This window comes from Sinohyriopsis cumingii, chromosome 16 (assembly GCF_028554795.1).
Source record: "Sinohyriopsis cumingii isolate HCF-2022 chromosome 16, ASM2855479v2, whole genome shotgun sequence".
Taxonomy (NCBI): Eukaryota; Metazoa; Mollusca; class Bivalvia; order Unionida; family Unionidae; genus Sinohyriopsis; species Sinohyriopsis cumingii.
This window is the reverse complement of record NC_142976.1, coordinates 52,728,211-52,748,377: the sequence shown is the minus strand read 5'-3', so window position 1 is coordinate 52,748,377 and position 20,167 is coordinate 52,728,211. Positions and strand designations below refer to the sequence as shown.

The window sequence follows — 20,167 nt, the reverse complement described above, 5'->3', positions numbered from 1 at the left end:
GGGGCGGACCATGTGTGGGTGCTTCTCTGACCATTGACTAGAGCGAGCAGAACCGGAGATACATCTTGGACGTCAAAATGGGCGCTACGATAGTTATATATATATTATGTGTTCCATGTTGTTATTTTCACAATTGTTATCTGAGCAAATTTACATGCATTCTCATTTCAATATCGTTATATGAATGATAAATTCATAATTACATCCATTCCCATTTCAATATCATTATATGAGCGATAGATTCATAAATTCACACATATCCCTATATCCCTTGCTGTTTAATAAGACCTTGTTTGATTGGGGTGTAGATCATATACTTTTATTTTTTGATCGGGCGATAGGTCTTAATTCACGTTTGTTTGAAATTCCATCCGTTAAATTCATGTTTGAGTTTTCTCGTTTAGTTACTTGTTGATAGTTACATGTTAGGAACTTTATAATTTTCCTCATCTTTTTGTAGATATTGGTGTCAGATTTGTTAATATTGAATTTGCCTTTATAAATAAGCATCTTATTAATGCAGCTGCTTTGGGTGTCTTCACTAATCCAGTCCCAACCTGCTCAACTTCTGTATCTTTGACTGTTGCCAAGGATTGAAACAGATTGTTGAATCAGCTAAATGAACCAGTATTCTGCTGGTAATGTATATCATTCTTCAAATTTTTGTTGTTGTAATGATTCAAAATCAAAAATAGTTTTTTTTCTGGATCAATAACTATTATACCATAGAAAACAACACTAACACCATAAAACATTAAAAATCTTAATTCTTACCATTGTGAAGTCCTCATTTTTGAACATTTGTGTTCAGTAACCCTACAAGTCTTCTAGTTACATTTCTTTTTAAAAATCTGCTTTTTCATTCTTGTTAATGCAAGGTAAGTTGTTGGAAGATGCGATAAATGAAGTGGTGCCGTTTTTATCTTCCTTTATTAGTTTCAGATTGGTAGAAAACAAGTAGTCTGTAATTTATATCCCACATCATCTCTCTCCTTCTCTCTATCTCTTTAATGTAATTCTTAAGAGTTAACAATATTTTAATCCTTGAAGTTTGTCACTGATACAGCAGATTCTTTGAGTCTGTCACAACTGTACTACCTCCATGACTCGTTTCAATTTATTTAAGTGCATATATTTAAATATATTTTGTTCCACAAACATTGGATCTTACCAAGCTTAAACTGTGTTATTTATTTAAGTGGTATAACTTTAATATATTGTATACACAGCTTTCATTCCATGGGAGAGACCCCGATTGGCCAAGTGGTCTGAAGCACTCTCCATTACGGATCACTGCCATCTCACCTGTCTGCGTGGGTTCGACTCTCGGATTCAGCTAATGTGGGTATGTGAAAGAGCTTGCCAGTAGCTTCTCGTGGGTCAGTGGTTCTTTCCGGGGTTTTCCCGGGTTCTTCCTCCACCATTAATACTGGCAGCCATGTATATCCTATCGTGTGCTGAAAAATGGCATTAAACCCTACAACAACATCATTCCACTGGATATTTTGCTTGTGATTCTTTTAGTGGTATAATTTTTGTATATGTGTAGCTTTCGCAAGTGCATCAATTTACATAAGTGAAACTATTTCAAATAAATATTTTACATTCATATTTGTAGGGTTTGAGGCTCTAGCGATTTATTGAGGAGTCGACTTTTCAAGATATGTTTCATTTGGCTGGTAGCTTCACATCATAAACTTCACTAAGTAGAAAAGGATTTAAATCGCAAGGAATTTTCTGCTATGCAAAAATGTCAATAAATTTCTGTCAAAAACGTTATCTTGTTGTAGATAGGTTTGTAGTTGCCACGTGGTAGATACATGTACATAATACAATGTGTTCATAAGGAACTGACCCTAATCTTCATCAATCAAGACATGGTCATTGTTCCCTGATAATCCAACAAGCATCTCACTCAGCTGTAAAACCTAATTACGCTGGACAAATGCTATCAAGTCATGGCATTCCTAATGGAACAGTCATTCTATGAATGCCAGTGTGAATATAATGTTGGTGTGAATTCAGCTTGTAGTGAAATTCTAATAGTGATCTGACACCTGCAAAGTTAAACATCCATTATGAAGCAAAATTAGTCAAGATTTCAAAATGGTCATTTATTGCAACATAATAAGTCATTTGAAAACTACCGTTTTCTCGAATTGCAGATATTTGTTTCAGTTTATGAAACTGAGACGAAAGGGTGTGATGGTGTGCTGAAGACTGAATTTCACCTTCTACGCCTCGGTTGGGAAGCAAGATTAATATAGAAATGAAAGATGATTGCCTTTTCCTGCATAAATGCTGCAGATGTGTGTATATATATATTGTTGTTGTAGGGTTTAATGCCATTTTTCATGGTGGCCAGTATAAATGGTGGAAGAACCTGGGAAATCCCTGGTAAGTACCACCGACCCTAGAGAAGCTACTCGCAAGCTTGCTCACATACCCACATTGGCCGATTCCAAGATTCAAACCCAAGTTGACAGAAGGGAGTGTGGTGTGCGCTTTAGACCAATCGGCCACTTTGGGCCCCCCCTTCTGTATATACAGCTTTATTTACCATTTCGAGTGTATAGAGCATTTATTGCGATACAGTTTTAAGTCAGTAGTTTCAAGTCTTTATTTGAGGTTTCATGGACACAACATAGAGACCGCCCAGTGGACTAAGTGGTTAGAGCATCTGCCTTGGATGCAGGAACTTGCAGGTTCAAATCCCGGCCAAGTCAAACCAAAGACTTATAAAAACATGGTACCCGCAGCTGCCCTGCTAAGCGCTCAGCTTTAAGAGGTTAGTGTTAGGACTGGTCGGCCTGGTGTTAGGATCATGTGACTTGGTGGGACATGATGTCACATGTCTGCATCATGATGCCCATGCCTAGACATCACTATAAACTGCTACACTACAGAGATCATAGAAATGTGACAAAGAAAAATGTTAAGTGCTACAATACAAACCCATATCACATACAATAGAGTTAATGATTCCAGAAAAGTTTTAAAAGTGATGTAATATGAATTCAGTTCTCTAAATATAAATCTGATACAACAACAGTAAACTTCAAATGGTTACATTCAAAAGATAATCTGAAGCCAGTGTATTGGAGATGAAAACATTTAATAAAAGTCAGTAAGCATCAGCTACAGGTTAGTACTGACAAGGACAGTCTCTGACAGACTAATATGTTGGAAGGAAGGGACATAAATGCCTTGAAGCCTTTTGTTAGCAACTTCAACACAGTTGAAAAAGTAGAATGCTCATGTGAATATAGTTAAACAGGTGGAGGACAACACAAAATAAATTTGCATGAAAGCATGATAAAGGTAACGAAGACTGTGTATGCATTATTATTATATAATTTGGAGGTAAGTTTTAAACTTGGTAAAATAAGCGACATTGACTGAACTGCAAAATAATATGACAATCGAGAATATATGACAAAAAAAGACAAACAGGTGCAACTACAGAGAAAAGATTTCAAATATTTAGGACAAAAGCAAACCACTACATGGAATGCAAATAATGCTGAAACAGATATAAAATGACTATTTCATTAAGTTGTAGAATTGACACATTTTAAACTGAAGGCACGTATTAATACTGTGATGCGCTATATCCTGCCATCAAACCGATTTCAACTTCGACCTTAGAATGTCCAATGTGCTGTTAAGTTTCAGTTGATTGGCCAATTACATCTTTCAGTTATTCACAAAATAAGGTTGATTCTGTCATTACTCAAGAAGTGCCCTTATAGGTGCAGCCAAATATTCAAGTCCTACTGGACGAACAGTTATTTTCACTTGTGCATGGTGACCTGTTGACATTGTTCCAGATATTTCAAACAGATCATCTCTATAAATCACCGGGCTTGATTCCTTGTAATACTCTCTTCTGCTGAATCCGAAAGAATCTGAACTTGTTCCATAGTACATGTGTTTAAACCACAAGTCTCCATCTGCATGGATTGTCTCACCCTGAGGTGTTATACCAACACCAAGCCAATTTCTGTACACATTGGAGTCATACGGTACAGACCACATTATGACAATTCGACGAGTGTTCTTTTCAATCAACCATGACACTGTTCCGCTTGATCCTGTTGCTGTGCCTGATATCTTTCGGGCAACCTGCCGAAAAGAAATAAAATGCAAAGTACATGAATGCCCTGACTTAGAGTTTACCCATGGTGGAAGCGCGGGTTTGGAACATGAAAAGATTATAGTATATGTGTGAGTTGTGGTGGTAAACACACAGCAAGAAGAAATTAGAAAACATGGCAAGTAAAGAAACATTTTAATCAAGATTTTTGTCATGTTAAAAAATGAAATGAAAATGTGGATGGTCGGGGTTAGGGTGGTATCTGTATAAAGTTTAATAAGAGCTCAAGATTATTTAGTGAACAGTAATTGTCATGGCCAAATCTGGCCTCTTCATTCTTCATTAGATGTAGTTGCTGCCCATGTACTGTTACACTTTGCACAAGCAAAGTTGTGCAGTCTTCCTTGCTGAATTAGTATCAACGCTGGTGTCTATCGTCATCTTGTCATTCACTTATTTAACTGATTGGTTCATTAGTGGGTCTGTCAGCCACATTTTCTACATTTGCAAGAAACTCTTTTTTATACAGTAAAGGCCTAAGTTCCTTACCCATTTACTGGGGCAAGCATTTCAGTTTATGTGACCATTTTCGCCCAAACATACCATAGTAAACTTGCACTGAGATTCTGTATCCTGAACTCGGTAAAGCCTTGCAACTTATCCTGGATCAAATATATAAAATCATGGTTAGTTTCACTGTCAAAATAAAAGGAGGGGAGGAGGAAACAACCATACTTCAACATTTTCCTAACACTTCAATATCTGTCCCTTTTATTTTGTATTCCACCCTGTTATAGCACTATTGAAATAAAAATCTTTTCAAATTATAACTAGGTGTAGTTTATAAGCATTAATCTTGATTTTAATCTGTTCCTTCTTTGTTTGTGAACTCTGTTCTGTGCTGAGAGCCATCTTTCCAGTGTGCTGTCTGAAGAGGCATATACAAAACTAGCTTACTCAGCTTAAATATATTGGGAAACTGACCTTTATGGTTGTTAAGTCAGATATTATCATTTTGGATACTTCTGCTGCAAGCTAAGATTTCTCACTAACATAAGTTATAGCAAAGTTTTACTTTGCTGGATCAGTGTTTTAATAAATTTCTTGCCTCTTCCATGCTGCCCAGCTATTATGGTGTGAAGTCCAGTATTGCCATCGTCTGCTTGTCCAAAGTTCATTTGATCAAATAATTATTTCATATTTTCATTCTTATTGGTTCAGTTTATTAAAATCTTCATATGAAAATAAACAGTGTTTTGTAGCATATGATACTGCAGGGCTGAATCGCTTTAGAAAAGAAATGAAAACTGCATTTAACTTTTATATTTGTGTCTGTCTGGCACGTATATAGTACGTGTATTGAATACCATTTTCGTGCAATAAATCAATCACTGGTATACCATTAACACTTTCCCAGCTCCAATAAAATGTTACACTTCATAATTTAAAATGATTATCATCAATCTAAACAGCATTATCATCATCTGACCTGACAGCTCTTGTCCATTAAACCTTAAGGGTTCGTGGAGAGGGGACCTCGGTGGTGTATATTATTTAAACTACTAAGTTATTCTGGATAATTACTGTTATATATACTAATGTTCTGTCCACCTCTACAGCCATCTACAGTACAAATTTAGGTACATGCTTCTGCATTATGTGTTTCCACTTTACTAAATTCTTTTATTTCCCCACTCTCATCCTTTCTCTCTATTATATGTCTTTATCTCTTTACTCTCAAGCCATCTATATATAATAACTATATCGCATACTAATACCCACTTCCCTTACATGCATTGTATGACTGGCTAACCCTTACCAACTGAAGGACAGGCCCAACAGAATATACTCTGAATGATGCTGAACCACCATTTGAAATTATTATGACCCAGTTACTTATATTTGACATGATTTCTTGAATCCCACAAACACATCTTTCCAACTGTCCCCAATGCTGATATTTTTTTCCAAAATTCTTTATCTACAATAATGTTGCTAATCCGCAATCTGATAATAGTAACTGTTGATTCGATTATTTCCATTCTTTTGGTCTATTCAAACTTACACATCTTTAACTTTTATGTCACACTACAATCCCTTGTCATCATCTCAAGAGGAACCATTTTGGGATTTTTAGGTATCCCATATTTTAAACTTGCATTTGCAAAACTTCCGTGATACAAGGTTCAACCTACGATATAATGCTTGTTCCAGGGCACAATGTGAGACTGAAATTTACTTGAACAACCATTCATGTCAAGCTGCAGATGGCAAAAAACCCCTGATGTATACACAGTCTCCTACCTGAAAAACGTATTTCACAACAAGCGTTATAATTCCACACCTTGCATGACTTATGTCACAGCCAGCTAGCACTTTAAGGGTGAACAGTTAAATAACAATTGTACACAAGGCTCAGTACATTTTCACGGGCAACTTTACTTTGTGGGAGTTCTTGCACATCACTGCTGTCCAGGTAAATCATGCGCCATGGCAGCATCTCTGCTTTACAGATTAATTAATATCCACAACCGCACTAAGTTTCTCTGTCGTTTTGCCAATACTTCCTGTTTGTCTTGCAAGAAATAAGCTAATTAAGTTCTGACTGGTGATTGTATACCCTGGACCAGAACAGCAATAACCACTAATGAGAATTAAATGCAACAAATTTCACGGCATTACACACTGTGAGTGTAGCTTTCAAATTTGATCAAAATATGCATAATAACAATCAACAAAGGAACTTCAAGTACAAGTGGATATCAAATGATGATTGAAGTACTTCATTATATGTGGGAAACCCATTTGGAACGTTGGAATGTCTACTTTATGCTGAACATGCATGGCATAATATAATTAGCATGGAACTGGTCTGGGAGGGGAACATATAAGGAAAATCATTGTTTTAATGTGTGGAAAGCGAGTGAGTGTTTCCACTAGTAATTTTCATTTTTCACCACAAACAAAACAAACACAAAAAACCAAGTCCCTGTACTTGAAACAGGTGTCCCAATTTAAAAAATAACAAAACAAACAGCTAAAAATTATATTTATATATCTATATCTATCTATATATATATCTATATCTCTCTCCCTCTCTCTCATATATATATATATATATATATATATATATATATATATATATATATATATATATATATATATATATATATGAACCATGTTACCCCTAACCATCACTTACATCAATTTATGATGCCTAGAGTAAGTTGAGGAATAAATGCACTGTTCTCCATAAACCATCCAGACAATAAAAATGAAACTATTCTAGTAATGGAAGTTTGCAGGATAAATCTGAATACCATGTTTACAGGCGTAGAGAAATGGTGATCACTTTGAAAACTTTGGACAGTGAGGGGCTAACATATATGTACTGATAATGTTAGTACAGTGATTTTTACTGTAAGTCGGGGCACCAAGTGGCCGAGTGGTCTAAAGCGCTCTCTGTTACGGATCACTGCCATCTCACCTCTGTCTGCATGGGTTCGAGTCTCGGATTCAGCCAATGTGTGTATGTGAGAAAGCTTGCCAGTAGCTTCTCGAGGGTTGGTGGCTCTTTCCGGGGATTTCCAGGGTTCTTCATCCACCATTAATACTGGCCGCCAGTATAGCCTATCGTGTGCTGAAAAATGGCGTTAAACCCTACCCTACCCTATTGTTTACTGTAAGTCATGATGTATCCGTAATGTAGTACTAATGATTTCTAGGAAACATCAAGCATAACAAAATAATCACCTATACCTCCTTCTGAAGCTCAGGTCATTTGCAAGAGAGAAAAAATGATGCATGCAAACCATTTCATCTGAGTGCACCATGTGTGATTTGTTTTATATATCTCATCAATTATTTCATTTGACCGCATTAAGCACTGCAGAAATTACTGGGCAAAAACAGAGCTATGTGTTGGTTCCCATGCTGAACAATCTTCAAAGCCCTTTTATGAACTCCATATTTTGGGACTTTTCGTTAAACGCCAAGTAAAGGTTCTAAAATGACATTTGATACGCTCGCCATAACAAATAGATTCCATCTTTGAACATTCATCGCAATGAACACTCATGTTCTGCCATTTTTGTCTTGTCCACTCCAGCATCAGTGTTTGTTAGAGCCTTGAACCCGAGAACAGCATGTTCTTCACATTAGGGCAACAAGAACAACGAGAACTGTTCTCGTAAAAAGAACTAGTTAGGGCAACAATAACAATGAGAAATGTTCTCATATGAAGAACTAGCTTGCCAAAAGATACCCTACATTCTGATCTCTTGAGGTCTTCTTGCTCATATTTTCCAACATAATTTGAATACTGAAAACTGTGTATATGCATGCCTGGTCACATTACATTTATGACTTCTTTAAGATAAAATATTACTAGCGCCAACAGAATATCATGGAAACAAACAAAATGGGAAGCAGATATTACAATTATGATCTGCTTTTGAATTAACGTGGTTATTTTCCCAACTCTACATACGGCCAGACGATGTGGTTTTACGTATTTACATAAGCAATCTTAAAGCAAAAACTGTCATCAAAATAAATTTATTTCTTTATTCCTGCACAATTAGTGAGACAAATCTCCATGTTCCATGCAACACCAAATCGTATTTAAATGTGACTGCCTGACACATTCACTTGTATATTAAATGCAAAGAACATCTGGTCAACACTCATTCCTCTTACAATATGTAAGTAATGTAGAGTCTAAATCGATGGAATAGAAACCCTTTTCATTCCGTGTAAGCCTGCATTTGTGCTGTACAATAAAGAGATTAGTTTAAGCTACCATCAGTATCGAACAAAGTGCCTTTCAACTATCCCTCTATTTATTGCACAAATTTTGCTTTCTTTGAACCTATCTCACCCTTATTAAGCAAAACTATATCTGTCCTACGTATGATACCTGCAGAGAGATCTGTTGTATTCTAGGCTGTCCCATAATCTTCCTACTTACCATTGCTTCTCTTTTGGATGGAAGGACATCTCGTGGAGGGATTTCCAGTACTCCACCAGCGAGTTTAACCACAGGATATGTAAGAGGAAATTTAGTCCAGTTTTCTATTTCAATCCCACAGTTAACACTGTAGCTGTGATCCATCGGGCCACTCATCTATGTGACAAAGAGTCTCAAACCTGCCCTATTGCACTGGTAAAGGCCACCAAGTCTACTGCCGCTAATGTGTTATGAAAGGTTGTTACTATAAAAGAAAAGAAACGTATTTATAAATAGCACAAAAGTTTATATTTGATATTTTAGATATTCTTTTATCAGCTTTTGTCTTTGTTTGTACAGTGCAAACATCAAAACTAGTCTACTTATAAATAAACCCAATAATGAAAGTTTGATTAATGCAGTTGTTACACTGACTGATTCAAGAAAACCTCTGAGTTCTCCTGGCTGAAGGCTACTTGAGTTTGTGCCAACTACTCATCATCTGTCACATATCTAAATGTCTGTTCAAACATCTGCATGCTCTTCTGAACATTCTAAGAGCTCTGTTCTTGGTAAGATTTTGCACCTTTCTGTGTACATATGAGTACAAGACTTAAAAAGAGTTAGAGACTGGGAGATAACTCTTAGTGGTTTACTGATTTATGGTACTTTATTTTCCCTCATCAGGTTGTGAACATCCAAGCTTGGCCTTTTCTCATTTTCTGTAATCCATCTTATGCATATTACTTTACCTTTTTTGACTGTGTTATAGTCCCACAGTTTCCACATGACAGTGTGTTATAGTCCCAGTTTCCACATGACTGTGTGTTATAGTCCCAGTTTCCACATGACTGTGTTATATCCCCTAGTTTCCACATGACAGTGTGTTATAGTCCCACAGTTTCCAAATGACAGTGTGTTATAGTCCCCCAGTTTCCACATGACAGTGTGTTATAGTCCCACAGTTTCCACATGAACAGTCCAGGTTGGTCATTGATTATAGTGTTGTTGTGATAAATGTTTTGAAATAGGTAAGTAACATGAATCCACAATTATTTCATACATTCAAGAACAAGAAAGAAGCATATATTTCAGGTTGATCATCAAATCCAATGTGAAAATAGTGTGCATTCTACTGCATTTAGTCAGTCTGAGATCAAATCAGAGAAAAAAAGCAATTATTGCTGCATTGAAGAGAAAGGATGTATTTGTGCAAACATGAACCCGAAGTGGAAAATTGCTTATAAGTCCATTCCTGTTTTGTGCTGCCCTTGTCCCAATCATATAGGAACAATGTTCATATTACAGCTTGATTTTGATTGTATGCTATTGCTTGCCAATGTATCCAAGTAAATTTGCAGACCCAAAGCACTTAACTATCTGATTAATCTGCCAAGGTGTGTATGGGGTTAACATATCAGGACCTTGTCAAGTGAATATGCACCTTCAATTATAAAGAAAGTATGGATAGGGGGTCTCAATATCCACTTTCAATTATACAGAAAGTATGGATAGGGGGTCTCAATATGCACCTTCAATTATACAGAAAGTATGGATAGGGGGTCTCAATATGCCCTTTCAATTATACAGAAAGTATGGATGGGGGTCTCAATATGCCCTTTCAATTACACTGGACAACACAATTTTACAAAAGTCATGTTACTGAAATAAAATTAGTCAATTCTTATCAAAATTTTTATGTGCTGAACACGAATATGACAGTCAAATTGCAAAATTGGCTCTAGTTCTTTTGTAATCTGCAAGAAATTAATGTTTACATAACGAAATGCATTCCAATAGTAAAAGGTCAACTGTAATAGCCTACCTATAAAAAATCAAGTCATTGACTACATCTTAGATTTCTTCGCCTGTCTCTTGTACAGCTGTTCGGGAGCATCTCTGAGGAGTGTCCAGCAGTAGTCAGCCAGCATTGTAGTGGACCATTTTCCCTGGTATCTTTGTTCCATTGTTGCGATATCTTGATGAAAACGTTCGCCGTGTTCATCACTAACAATACCACAGTTGCTAGGAAAGAAATCCAAATGGGAATGAAGGAAGTGAATCTTTAGAGACATATTGCAGCCAAGTTTCTTATACTTCATCAACATGTCTTCTACTAGTTCCTTATAGTTTTCTGCCCTAACATTTCCGAGGAAGTTTGTAGAAACTAGGCGAAAAGCATTCCATGCTTGTTTCGCGTCACCTTCCAGCAAGTTGTTGAACCGGTCATCTTTGAAAAGCTCTCGAATCTGAGGACCCACAAAAACTCCCTCTTTAATCTTTGCTTCGCTGAGTCGAGGGAATTTTTCATGCAGGTATCGGAATGCTGGCAAAGTCCGGTCAATGGCTTTCACGAAGTTCTTCATCAAACCTAGTTTGATGTGAAGGGGTGGTAGCAAGATTTTCTGAGCCTCAACCAGAGCTGGGTGTTGGATATTCTTCTCTCCAATGGCTACATTCTGCCTGTGAGTCCATTCCTTCCTCATGTAGTGCATTTCCCTTGCTCGGCTATCCCACTCGCATAAGAAACACATGTATTTTGTATATCCTTGCTGCAGTCCCATTAAAAGGGCAACTACCTTCAAATCACCACAGAGGTGCCAGCTGTACTTGTTATACTCAATGGAATTCAGTAGCTGCCTTAAGTTATCGTATGTCTCTTTCATGTGGACAGCATACGCTACTGGAATAGATGGAAGAATGTTTCCATTGTGCAAAAGCACAGCCTTGAGACTCAGTTTCGAAGAGTCCACAAATAGTCTCCATTCTTGTGGGTCATGAGTGATTTTTAAAGCATTCATGAGGCCCTCAATATCGGAACAGAATATCAGATTACTTTCCTTTCTGAAGAAAGGCTCCAATTGCTGGTGGTGCTTTCGATATGCAGTAATTGTGACATCTTCTTCTAGAAGATTCCATTGTTGGAGTCTTGATCCTAGCAATTCTGCCTTGTTCTTTGATAAGTCCAAATCACGAATCAGGTCATTTAGTTCTTCCTGTGTTATTCTGTGTGGGGTTGATGATGCACCACAGTGAAAATCTGGATCACTGCATGCTGATGGACCAGGAGAAGAACAGGTCGACTCACCTTTGTCTTCGTCAGATGAATCAAGAGAATATTCTGCTGGAGGTTCTGGAATAGGAAGTCCCTCACCATGTGGAACTGGTCTCAATGCAGACGGAATGTTTGGGTAGACTATTCTCGACTTCTTTCGCTTCGTTATTCCGCCGGAAAGAGGAGGAACCAAGCAGAAGTAACAGTCATTTAGGTGGTTGCTTGGCTCTCTCCACACCATTGGGACTGCAAACGGCATTGATGACCTTTTGCAATTCAACCACTGTGAAAGCTGTGTTGTACATGTAGCACAGCATATATGCGGAGCCCAAGGCTTGTCTTGGTCACCAACCTTGCATCCGAAGTAAAGATGATATGCCTTCTTCACTTGAGAATTGATACTTTTCTTCTGGTTGGCAAATGTCACTTCCCCACAAATATAGCAAAAATTGTCCGCGGTATTAACACACTTTCGAGGCATTACTGTTCTTTATTGTACGTAAATGGATAAAATAATAAGTTTTATGTAACAGTAGCTTGAACTGTCTCGCACAACGTCTAAAATATTTTAAATGCTGAACCTATCTGATTGGGCTTTATATAGTACACTGCTTACGTCAGCTTCAGCAGCCGCCTGGCATTAGTATAATAGGCCTACACATGTATAGTACACTGCTGACGTCAACTTACTTCAGCAGCCGCATGGCATTAGTATTGCATTGCATCAGAAAATGATGCAATCAACTGTGGATGATGTGAGCATGATGGTATTATGCAATGTTACATCATTATTCCGGATGTTGCTGCAGTCCTACTGGAGAAATTTACACAGTGAAACATAGAAAATGAGGTATATGAATATCTTCAAAACGAGAGCCAATACAAATTTTTCACGGTTATATTCGTGTTCGGCACACCAAAATACTACAGATTAGGGCCTTTTCAAGTCAGTAATGATTTCACTGTTGACCAGTGTTATACAGAAAGTATGGATAGGGGGTCTCAATATGCCCCTTCAATTATACAGAAAAGTATGGATAGGGGATCTCAATATGCCCCTTCAATTATACAGAAAGTATGGATAGGGGGTCTCAATATGCACTTTCAATTATACAGAAAGTATGGATAGGGGGTCTCAATATGCACTTTCAATTATACAGAAAGTATGGATAGGGGGTCTCAATATGCCCTTTCAATTATGCAGAAAGTATGGATAGGGGGTCTCAATATGCCCTTTCAATTATACAGAAAGTATGGATAGGGGGTCTCAATATGCACTTTCAATTATACAGAAAGTATGGATAGGGGGTCTCAATATGCACTTTCAATTATACAGAAAGTATGGATAGGGGGTCTCAATATGCACCTTCAATTATACAGAAAGTTTGGATAGGGGGGTCTCAATATCTCAAGGTAGAAACAATCATATGATACAGTTATAAAAATTACACCCTACATTCATGTCAATGATATTTTATTATTCCCAGCGGAGTCTCAGGCTGTAATTGAAATCACTGTTCACATATTGTCTGCAATTGCTTCAATATTGCAGCTGTAGTATTCTTTGTTCATGTGTAGTCAAAAATAAAAGGAGATATTATACACCCACAAGGGCTCGTATTGTCACTTACAGTTTACCTACCAATCAGATACTTATTATATAACCCCATTAGGGACGACACTTCTCTCCCATTGCACGACCTATCTAAGAATCAAAACAGATATTTCAGGATCCACTTTGTGTAGGGCAATAGATTTGTGCTGGTGATTAGCTCAGGCATTTGACTTTGTGTGCCTAATTAATATTTGGCTTTCTATCATGCTTTTAGGGAATACCAGGCCATTTTCACACGCTACCAGTGGATATGACCATGATCACACTCACTTAAGGTGGCAGGAGACAGTTTCTTAAATTGGTTCCTGGGAAATTTCTTAAGACTATGGTGTCACTGTTTAAACTATTATTGTGTGATAATTAAATATATGAATAAATACATGTATCTGTGAAGTTGGCCTTTCCACGTTGTGTTGTTCCTGAAACTGATGCGAAGTATGTACACCTATGTACAGTATGTAGCCAGTGAAATATCAGCAGCTTGCAAGGAAGCAGAGCTAGTCACTTAAAGCAGTAGACACGTTGATTTAAGGCAAGCAGAATATCTTTGAAACTGTCTGGATGACACCTACTTTGAATTGCATCAATATATTAAGTACAAAATGTTTTTCCAAATTATCACCCAAGCAAAGGCTTGTGTTTGCACTGTGACCATCACATGCTCTCAAAAATGGCCTTTGGACATGAAAAATGAATGTATAAATTTGGGGTGGGGTTCACCAAGTTTTTTAATTCTCTCAAATTCCACTGACTGGTCAGGTCTAGAGAATAATATTCTTATGTTCTGTTTTATTATACCTATAACATATATGGATAATTTTGTCCTCACTTATGTATTTTACTTCATATGATACTTTTTATAATAGACAAGTGTATGCAACAATGAATTTCTGCATATAAGTTGTCCCTAGTATTCCTAGTATGATTGGAATACTGCCATTAATCAGTGGAACAGAGTATCAATCGGCACAGAACATATCTTAATTCATTGACTCACCATTTGTATGGTAATTAGAGCTTATTCAGAAACATGAAACATGCACTGATTTATTCCAATATGCTGGCAGCTTAAGATCTACTATGTGACTATTAGCGCCTCTATAGAAGCAGCAGAGGGGGCGAATCCGACATTTTGTCCAATCGTTATTTTGCTTAATTATTACTTCTGCACTCAGCGGATCCGGTGTAGTCAGCGCTGGTAAAAAAAAAACGACGACGTCGTTGGGGGATCGTCGCGTCGTCATTTGGTTTAATTAACACCTTCTGCGCGCCTATCCCAGTTTTGTCAGCGTCCGGTAAGCACATCGACGACCGCGTCGATGTCATCGCCCCCCTCTGCTGCTAAGTGGTTATTTACAATGAAAATTATTTACAACTAACCGAATATTTGGTTAAGTCCGATACGATATCGTGTCCGAGGATCATGTAAATTTATCGTTACGAATCCATGTGGGGTCGACTGAGCATGACTAAAAAAGTTTCGAAAAACATTAAAGTCCATGTCACCGCCGCACCATGTCTGCCAAATATTTCGTAGCGTGTGTGTATCAACGCCGTTGAACACAGCAAGAATATTACAGTTGTCTCTAATTACTTTTGGAATCTGAGTGTATCGTTGAGTGACATATATCACGTCAGTGTTTTTATGCCTGCCTCTGGAAAATATCCTAGCTGGGTTTTTTTGATTGTCTAACATAACATCATCGTACACGACTAGATTGTTAACGTCGCCATCAATATCATCAATACCCGGTGCATCATTGATATCTGTAATAAACTCGATGACATTTTTTTTAGCGATCGCTGATGCATTCTCGTTGAAATCTTTCAACACCTCGTAGCATCGTTGATCATCTACGCTAGGAGCAACCAAATACAACTTATCCCACTTCATCCATCTCATTATTAAATTGAGTAACAATTGCGTCTTGCCGGATCCAGATGGTCCGATGATAATCATCCGGATCGAGTTTGGTAACGCTGCAACATGCTTAACTGGTTCTCTTGTTTTAGTCGCCGAAAAATCAATTATATTCATATTTCTATACATAAATTATGGATCTATATTGTGTGAAGTGTAGAGTGCGTACTGGCACAAATGATATGACAACCGCTACAACAAGAAATAACAGATCGGCGCTTACTGGTAAGTGTGTACAATGCGGTACAAAGAAATTTAGATTTATTTCTATTAAACCCGGGAATGTTTTAAAAAAAAGCGAGGAGGTGATATTGCAGCCAAATTGGCAAAACTCCCCGGAACACCGTGGGCAAAGTATCCAGGAGAAAAACCCTCCCAGGATATAGCTACTGTGGCCCCGGAACACGATTAGATATTAGACTCGATGATCAAAATCAGCCGCGACCCGGTGAGTATCCAATAAACGCTATCGATAAGGCGTGTCATGCTCATGATGTTGCTTACAAAAGTAGCGATCTGCAACAGCGTCATATCGCGGATGTAAAATTAATTCACGCGCTAAATGCTATTCCTGATAAATCCGTGAAAGAAAAATTGGCCTCATGGTTGGTAAAATCGGCTATGAAAGGTAAATTAATGATTGGCGCTGGTAATTAATAACAATCATCCAAGAAAAACGATGGATTCCATCTATTATTCTCCGAGAGGATACTGGAAGGGGAAGGCCGCAATTGGTAAGCTTGCAAGCGCTGCAAAGGTAACAAAGACCACTGCGGCTAATTGGTTATCCAAACAGGCTATATGGCAAATTTATCTACCACCGCCTAAACAAATCAACTTCTCTCGCTTTGATGTCAGCGTACCTAATGAAGTTCATCAGGCTGATATACTATTTTTGCCGCATGACAACGGTTACAAATACGCGCTAACCGTAGTTGATGTTGCGAGTCGATACAAACAAGCGGAGCCGTTAAAAACAAAGTCGGCAACTGAAGTAGCCGCTGCGTTTGAAAGAATTTATCGAAGAGGCCCTCTGCGCTGGCCAAATCTATTACAAGTTGATCCCGGTAGTGAATTTCGCGGTGCTGTTTTATCAACGCTGAAACATCATAGCGTCGCGATACGACGAGGTCATACTGCGCTACATCGTGATCAGGCAATTGTTGAACGATTCAATCGGACTCTCGCTGAACGGTTATTTGGATATCAATACGCGAAGGAATTCATCCAAGAAAAACGATCTCGTGAATGGGTCAAAAGGTTGCCAGGTGTAATTGCAGCGTTAAATAACGAGATTACCCGAGCAATCAACATGAAGCCCAGCGACGCGATTAAATACGAGTATATACCCGGAAAATCAAAAATAAATAGCGTTTCCAAGCCGATTCTTGGCGATGTCACTGTTAGATATCTATATGAACCAGGAGAGCTTGAAGGCGGTAAAAAAAGAGCTACTGATCCTATTTGGAGTGTTACCACGCATAACATATCAACGATAACACGATCAACTGGTAGACCACCGATCTATAGACTGGATTCAACTGCTCCTCGGCGCGGATTTACACGCGAGCAACTACAAGTGATACCTGACGATACTCAATTACCCCCGCGTGGTCTTAACTAGCGCCGTTGCGTCTATTGCACTCAAGACATGTCAACCTCACATTGTTTTTAACATGACCGAGACTGTTATCGATTCTGTCCACGGTAAATTGGCGAGCGTCTTTATCCGAATAACACCAGCGCATTACACAATTACAACTCGCGCAGTGATTATTCTGTTGTTGTCGTAACGCAATTATTAATTCGGCATCAATATCAAAACGCCGCTGTTTTTTTTTATCCTGTTGGCGGTAACCCGAGAGTTTTCTATCAATGACGCTTGCATCGATAATGTCGTTGTCGTTGGTGACTCCGTCACTGACTTCGTCAACAACAATTCTTCGAAGCTGATTTATTCTCCGTACTCGGGACACTGCAAGATAGACTAGATTCGACCATTCGATGCGATTATCAACCATCCAAACAATTGTGTCCGTGATGGTTAGTCCCTGCGAGGAATGTATTGTTGTTGCGTATCCTAGCGTCCACGGGGATTTATCAGCACGTAGCGCGTCCTCGACGACACCGATATCAACGAGCACAATATCATTCAGCACGAGAATTTGTTTTTTTGCCCCCGACGCTGTCGGGGCTGGAATTTCAACTTCAATGTTCTGCCGCCGTGTGTCCGCGGGTCTATAACATAACGGCACTGGACGCGTTGGAAACTTTTCCTTATGCAACGCAAACAACTTCCGCTGTAGTGTGTCTCTGACTATCTTTCTACTCGCTACAATCAAATCGTTTGGTCTCCATGTTTCCCAGAATTCATTTAACGGCGTTTCCGGAATCACCTCGCGAATTATTTCACATTGAATTTTATCCGGCTGTAATCTGATTAGTTTTTTAACCTCGCGCAGTTGTTCATCAAGTGCTCGATAATCAGTATCGGTTTCTTCATAATAGTCTACGAACCCGCTCAACCAATCATGTGGACCCTCGCCGACAAATGGTGGTGGTTGGCCATGGTCCCCACACATGATTACCGCTGTATTCGCGCGCAGCAACCACTCAAGAAACATTTGTAAAGTATCTAACGAAACAGTACATATCTCATCCCAGATGATAATGTCGGGAATAAATTTTTCACCCATTCGATCAGGAGTCCACTCACCGCCGCTGTATCGAAAAAAGCTGTGATAAGTAACGGCGTCAACATTTCGTTGTTTTATCTCTCGCGCTAGTCTATGGGTCGGTGTAAGCACGATTATACTTGCCCGCGTACGAAATAATTCAATTGCCCGAGTCGTCTTTCCTGACCCGCCACAGCCGCTTAAATAAACTGTTTTGTGTCTACAAATTGGATCAGAACACGATGGTGCATTAGACCATTCTGACAATTTATCACCGCGTAAGTAGTTGTTCTCAACGGTGACATCTGCTGACGGGGAATAATCGCGTCGTATTTCATTTTTAATTCTCCATGTACCCCAACTCTCGTCCGGACTAGTAAACTCGGCTACGTTTTCCTTATACGCTACGTCAACATAAAACGAATCAACGGCTACTCTAACCGCGGTATCGGGGAATCTATTTATCATCGAGAATAAATTGATAGCGGCATAACCCAGCATAGACGCCCTCAAATGTGGATACGCCGGGCTGTCTCCGTCGCTGTAGGTAACAACTGTACCCAACCTCGTTCCACTGGACAAGAAAGCTGTTTTGCAGTTCACGTATCTATTTTTCGCCACTGCGTCCTTGATTACGAAATCATATTCTGCGTCATCTATAATCAGCCGTGAGCAATATCGTTTGTAGTCGCAGTTTTTTCCACCTTGTGTGAACTTACCAATTATTCTTCTACCGAGATCTTTTGCCTCTCTGTTTCGTTGGTTAAATATCCTCCTGGACCATTCGATGATATATTCCTCGTCGGCATCAATGTTTTTTCTGGACTCGTCAATTATGCTATCTAGACGCTCCGGTTCTGGTAACCAGACTTCAGTCTGCGCCCGGTATGATATAATTGCGTCACTGACAATCAACGAAACTAGCATGCTACAATCAATCATATACCGTAGCAGCGCTATTGGCAACCACTTCTTTTCAGCTATGTGTCTACCGATCCAAATATAGCAACAGCGATGGAGTCCTGCCGCGAATTCAAATGATACTATGCGAGCGAATCCGGTTAAATCAAAATCAGGCAGAGGTCCATTAATAGCAACACGAGTCATTTCATGACTGGGGTGTCCAAATCGTCTAAAGTACTCAGCGGCGGATCCATACCCGAGAAAACTCGCTGGATAACAGGCAACCATATCAACGGAAATCATAGCGTCGCGGCTGTATTCAGTGTTCCATAGTCCACCGTGATAGTATTCCAAACAACTGGATTGTACATCCGGCAGAAATTCCTTGCGCGTTGGTCTCCACGCATTTTTCCTTGCTGCAACATGAGCTACAACCGATGGAATCGTAAAACAATTTGTTAGCAGTTGTTCATCATGCTCTTCAAATTCCATGGCGGTTTTTTTCATCCTGTTGTGAAATGCTTCAGTGCGATATAATTCGCCGTTTGGTCTTACAAACTGATCAAAGGTATCCGCATCGTTTTCAGCGCTGCGAAGTAACCACACTGATACAGGGTCGTTTTTACACAAGTAGGCAATAGCATCAAATAGTTTCCTCTCCGCGAGAAAACCATCCCTGGAGAATTGTTCTCCCAGGAATTCTTCGGGTATATACTTTACTGTTCTATCCCGTGGAAATATTGTGATCGCGGGCGTCCATGCGTGTTCGTTATGATCAATAATTTTGATTGGGGCTCCATTTGATTTGTACTTTGATTCGTATAATACTTCACCGGTTATCGTTGTAACGGTTATTGGAAATCTCAACGACGTTTCTAATCTCGCTATGTCGCTGATGGTTGCTCCACGCTCTTTTACGGTTAGTTCCCACTGGTTGATTTTGCTACGTCGTAA

General features: G+C 38.8%; 1 protein-coding gene across 3 annotated transcripts in view; it reads right to left on the bottom strand.

Moving 5' to 3' along the window:
- Positions 1-3,098: 3,098 nt before the first annotated feature.
- The window catches only part of LOC149780411 (tereporin-Ca1-like), a 30,013-nt gene continuing 12,944 nt past the window's right edge, over positions 3,099-20,167 (bottom strand). For all 3 annotated transcript variants that reach the window (XM_089937331.1, XM_089937332.1, XM_089937333.1), the window contains 2 exons: positions 9,066-9,309; positions 3,099-4,125 (listed from right to left, as the gene is read on the bottom strand). In XM_089937331.1, coding sequence (XP_089793457.1) covers positions 3,730-4,125; positions 9,066-9,221 — 552 coding nt within the window. In that variant the 5' untranslated portion in view covers positions 9,222-9,309 and the 3' untranslated portion in view covers positions 3,099-3,729. The remainder of the gene's footprint in view (positions 4,126-9,065; positions 9,310-20,167) is intronic.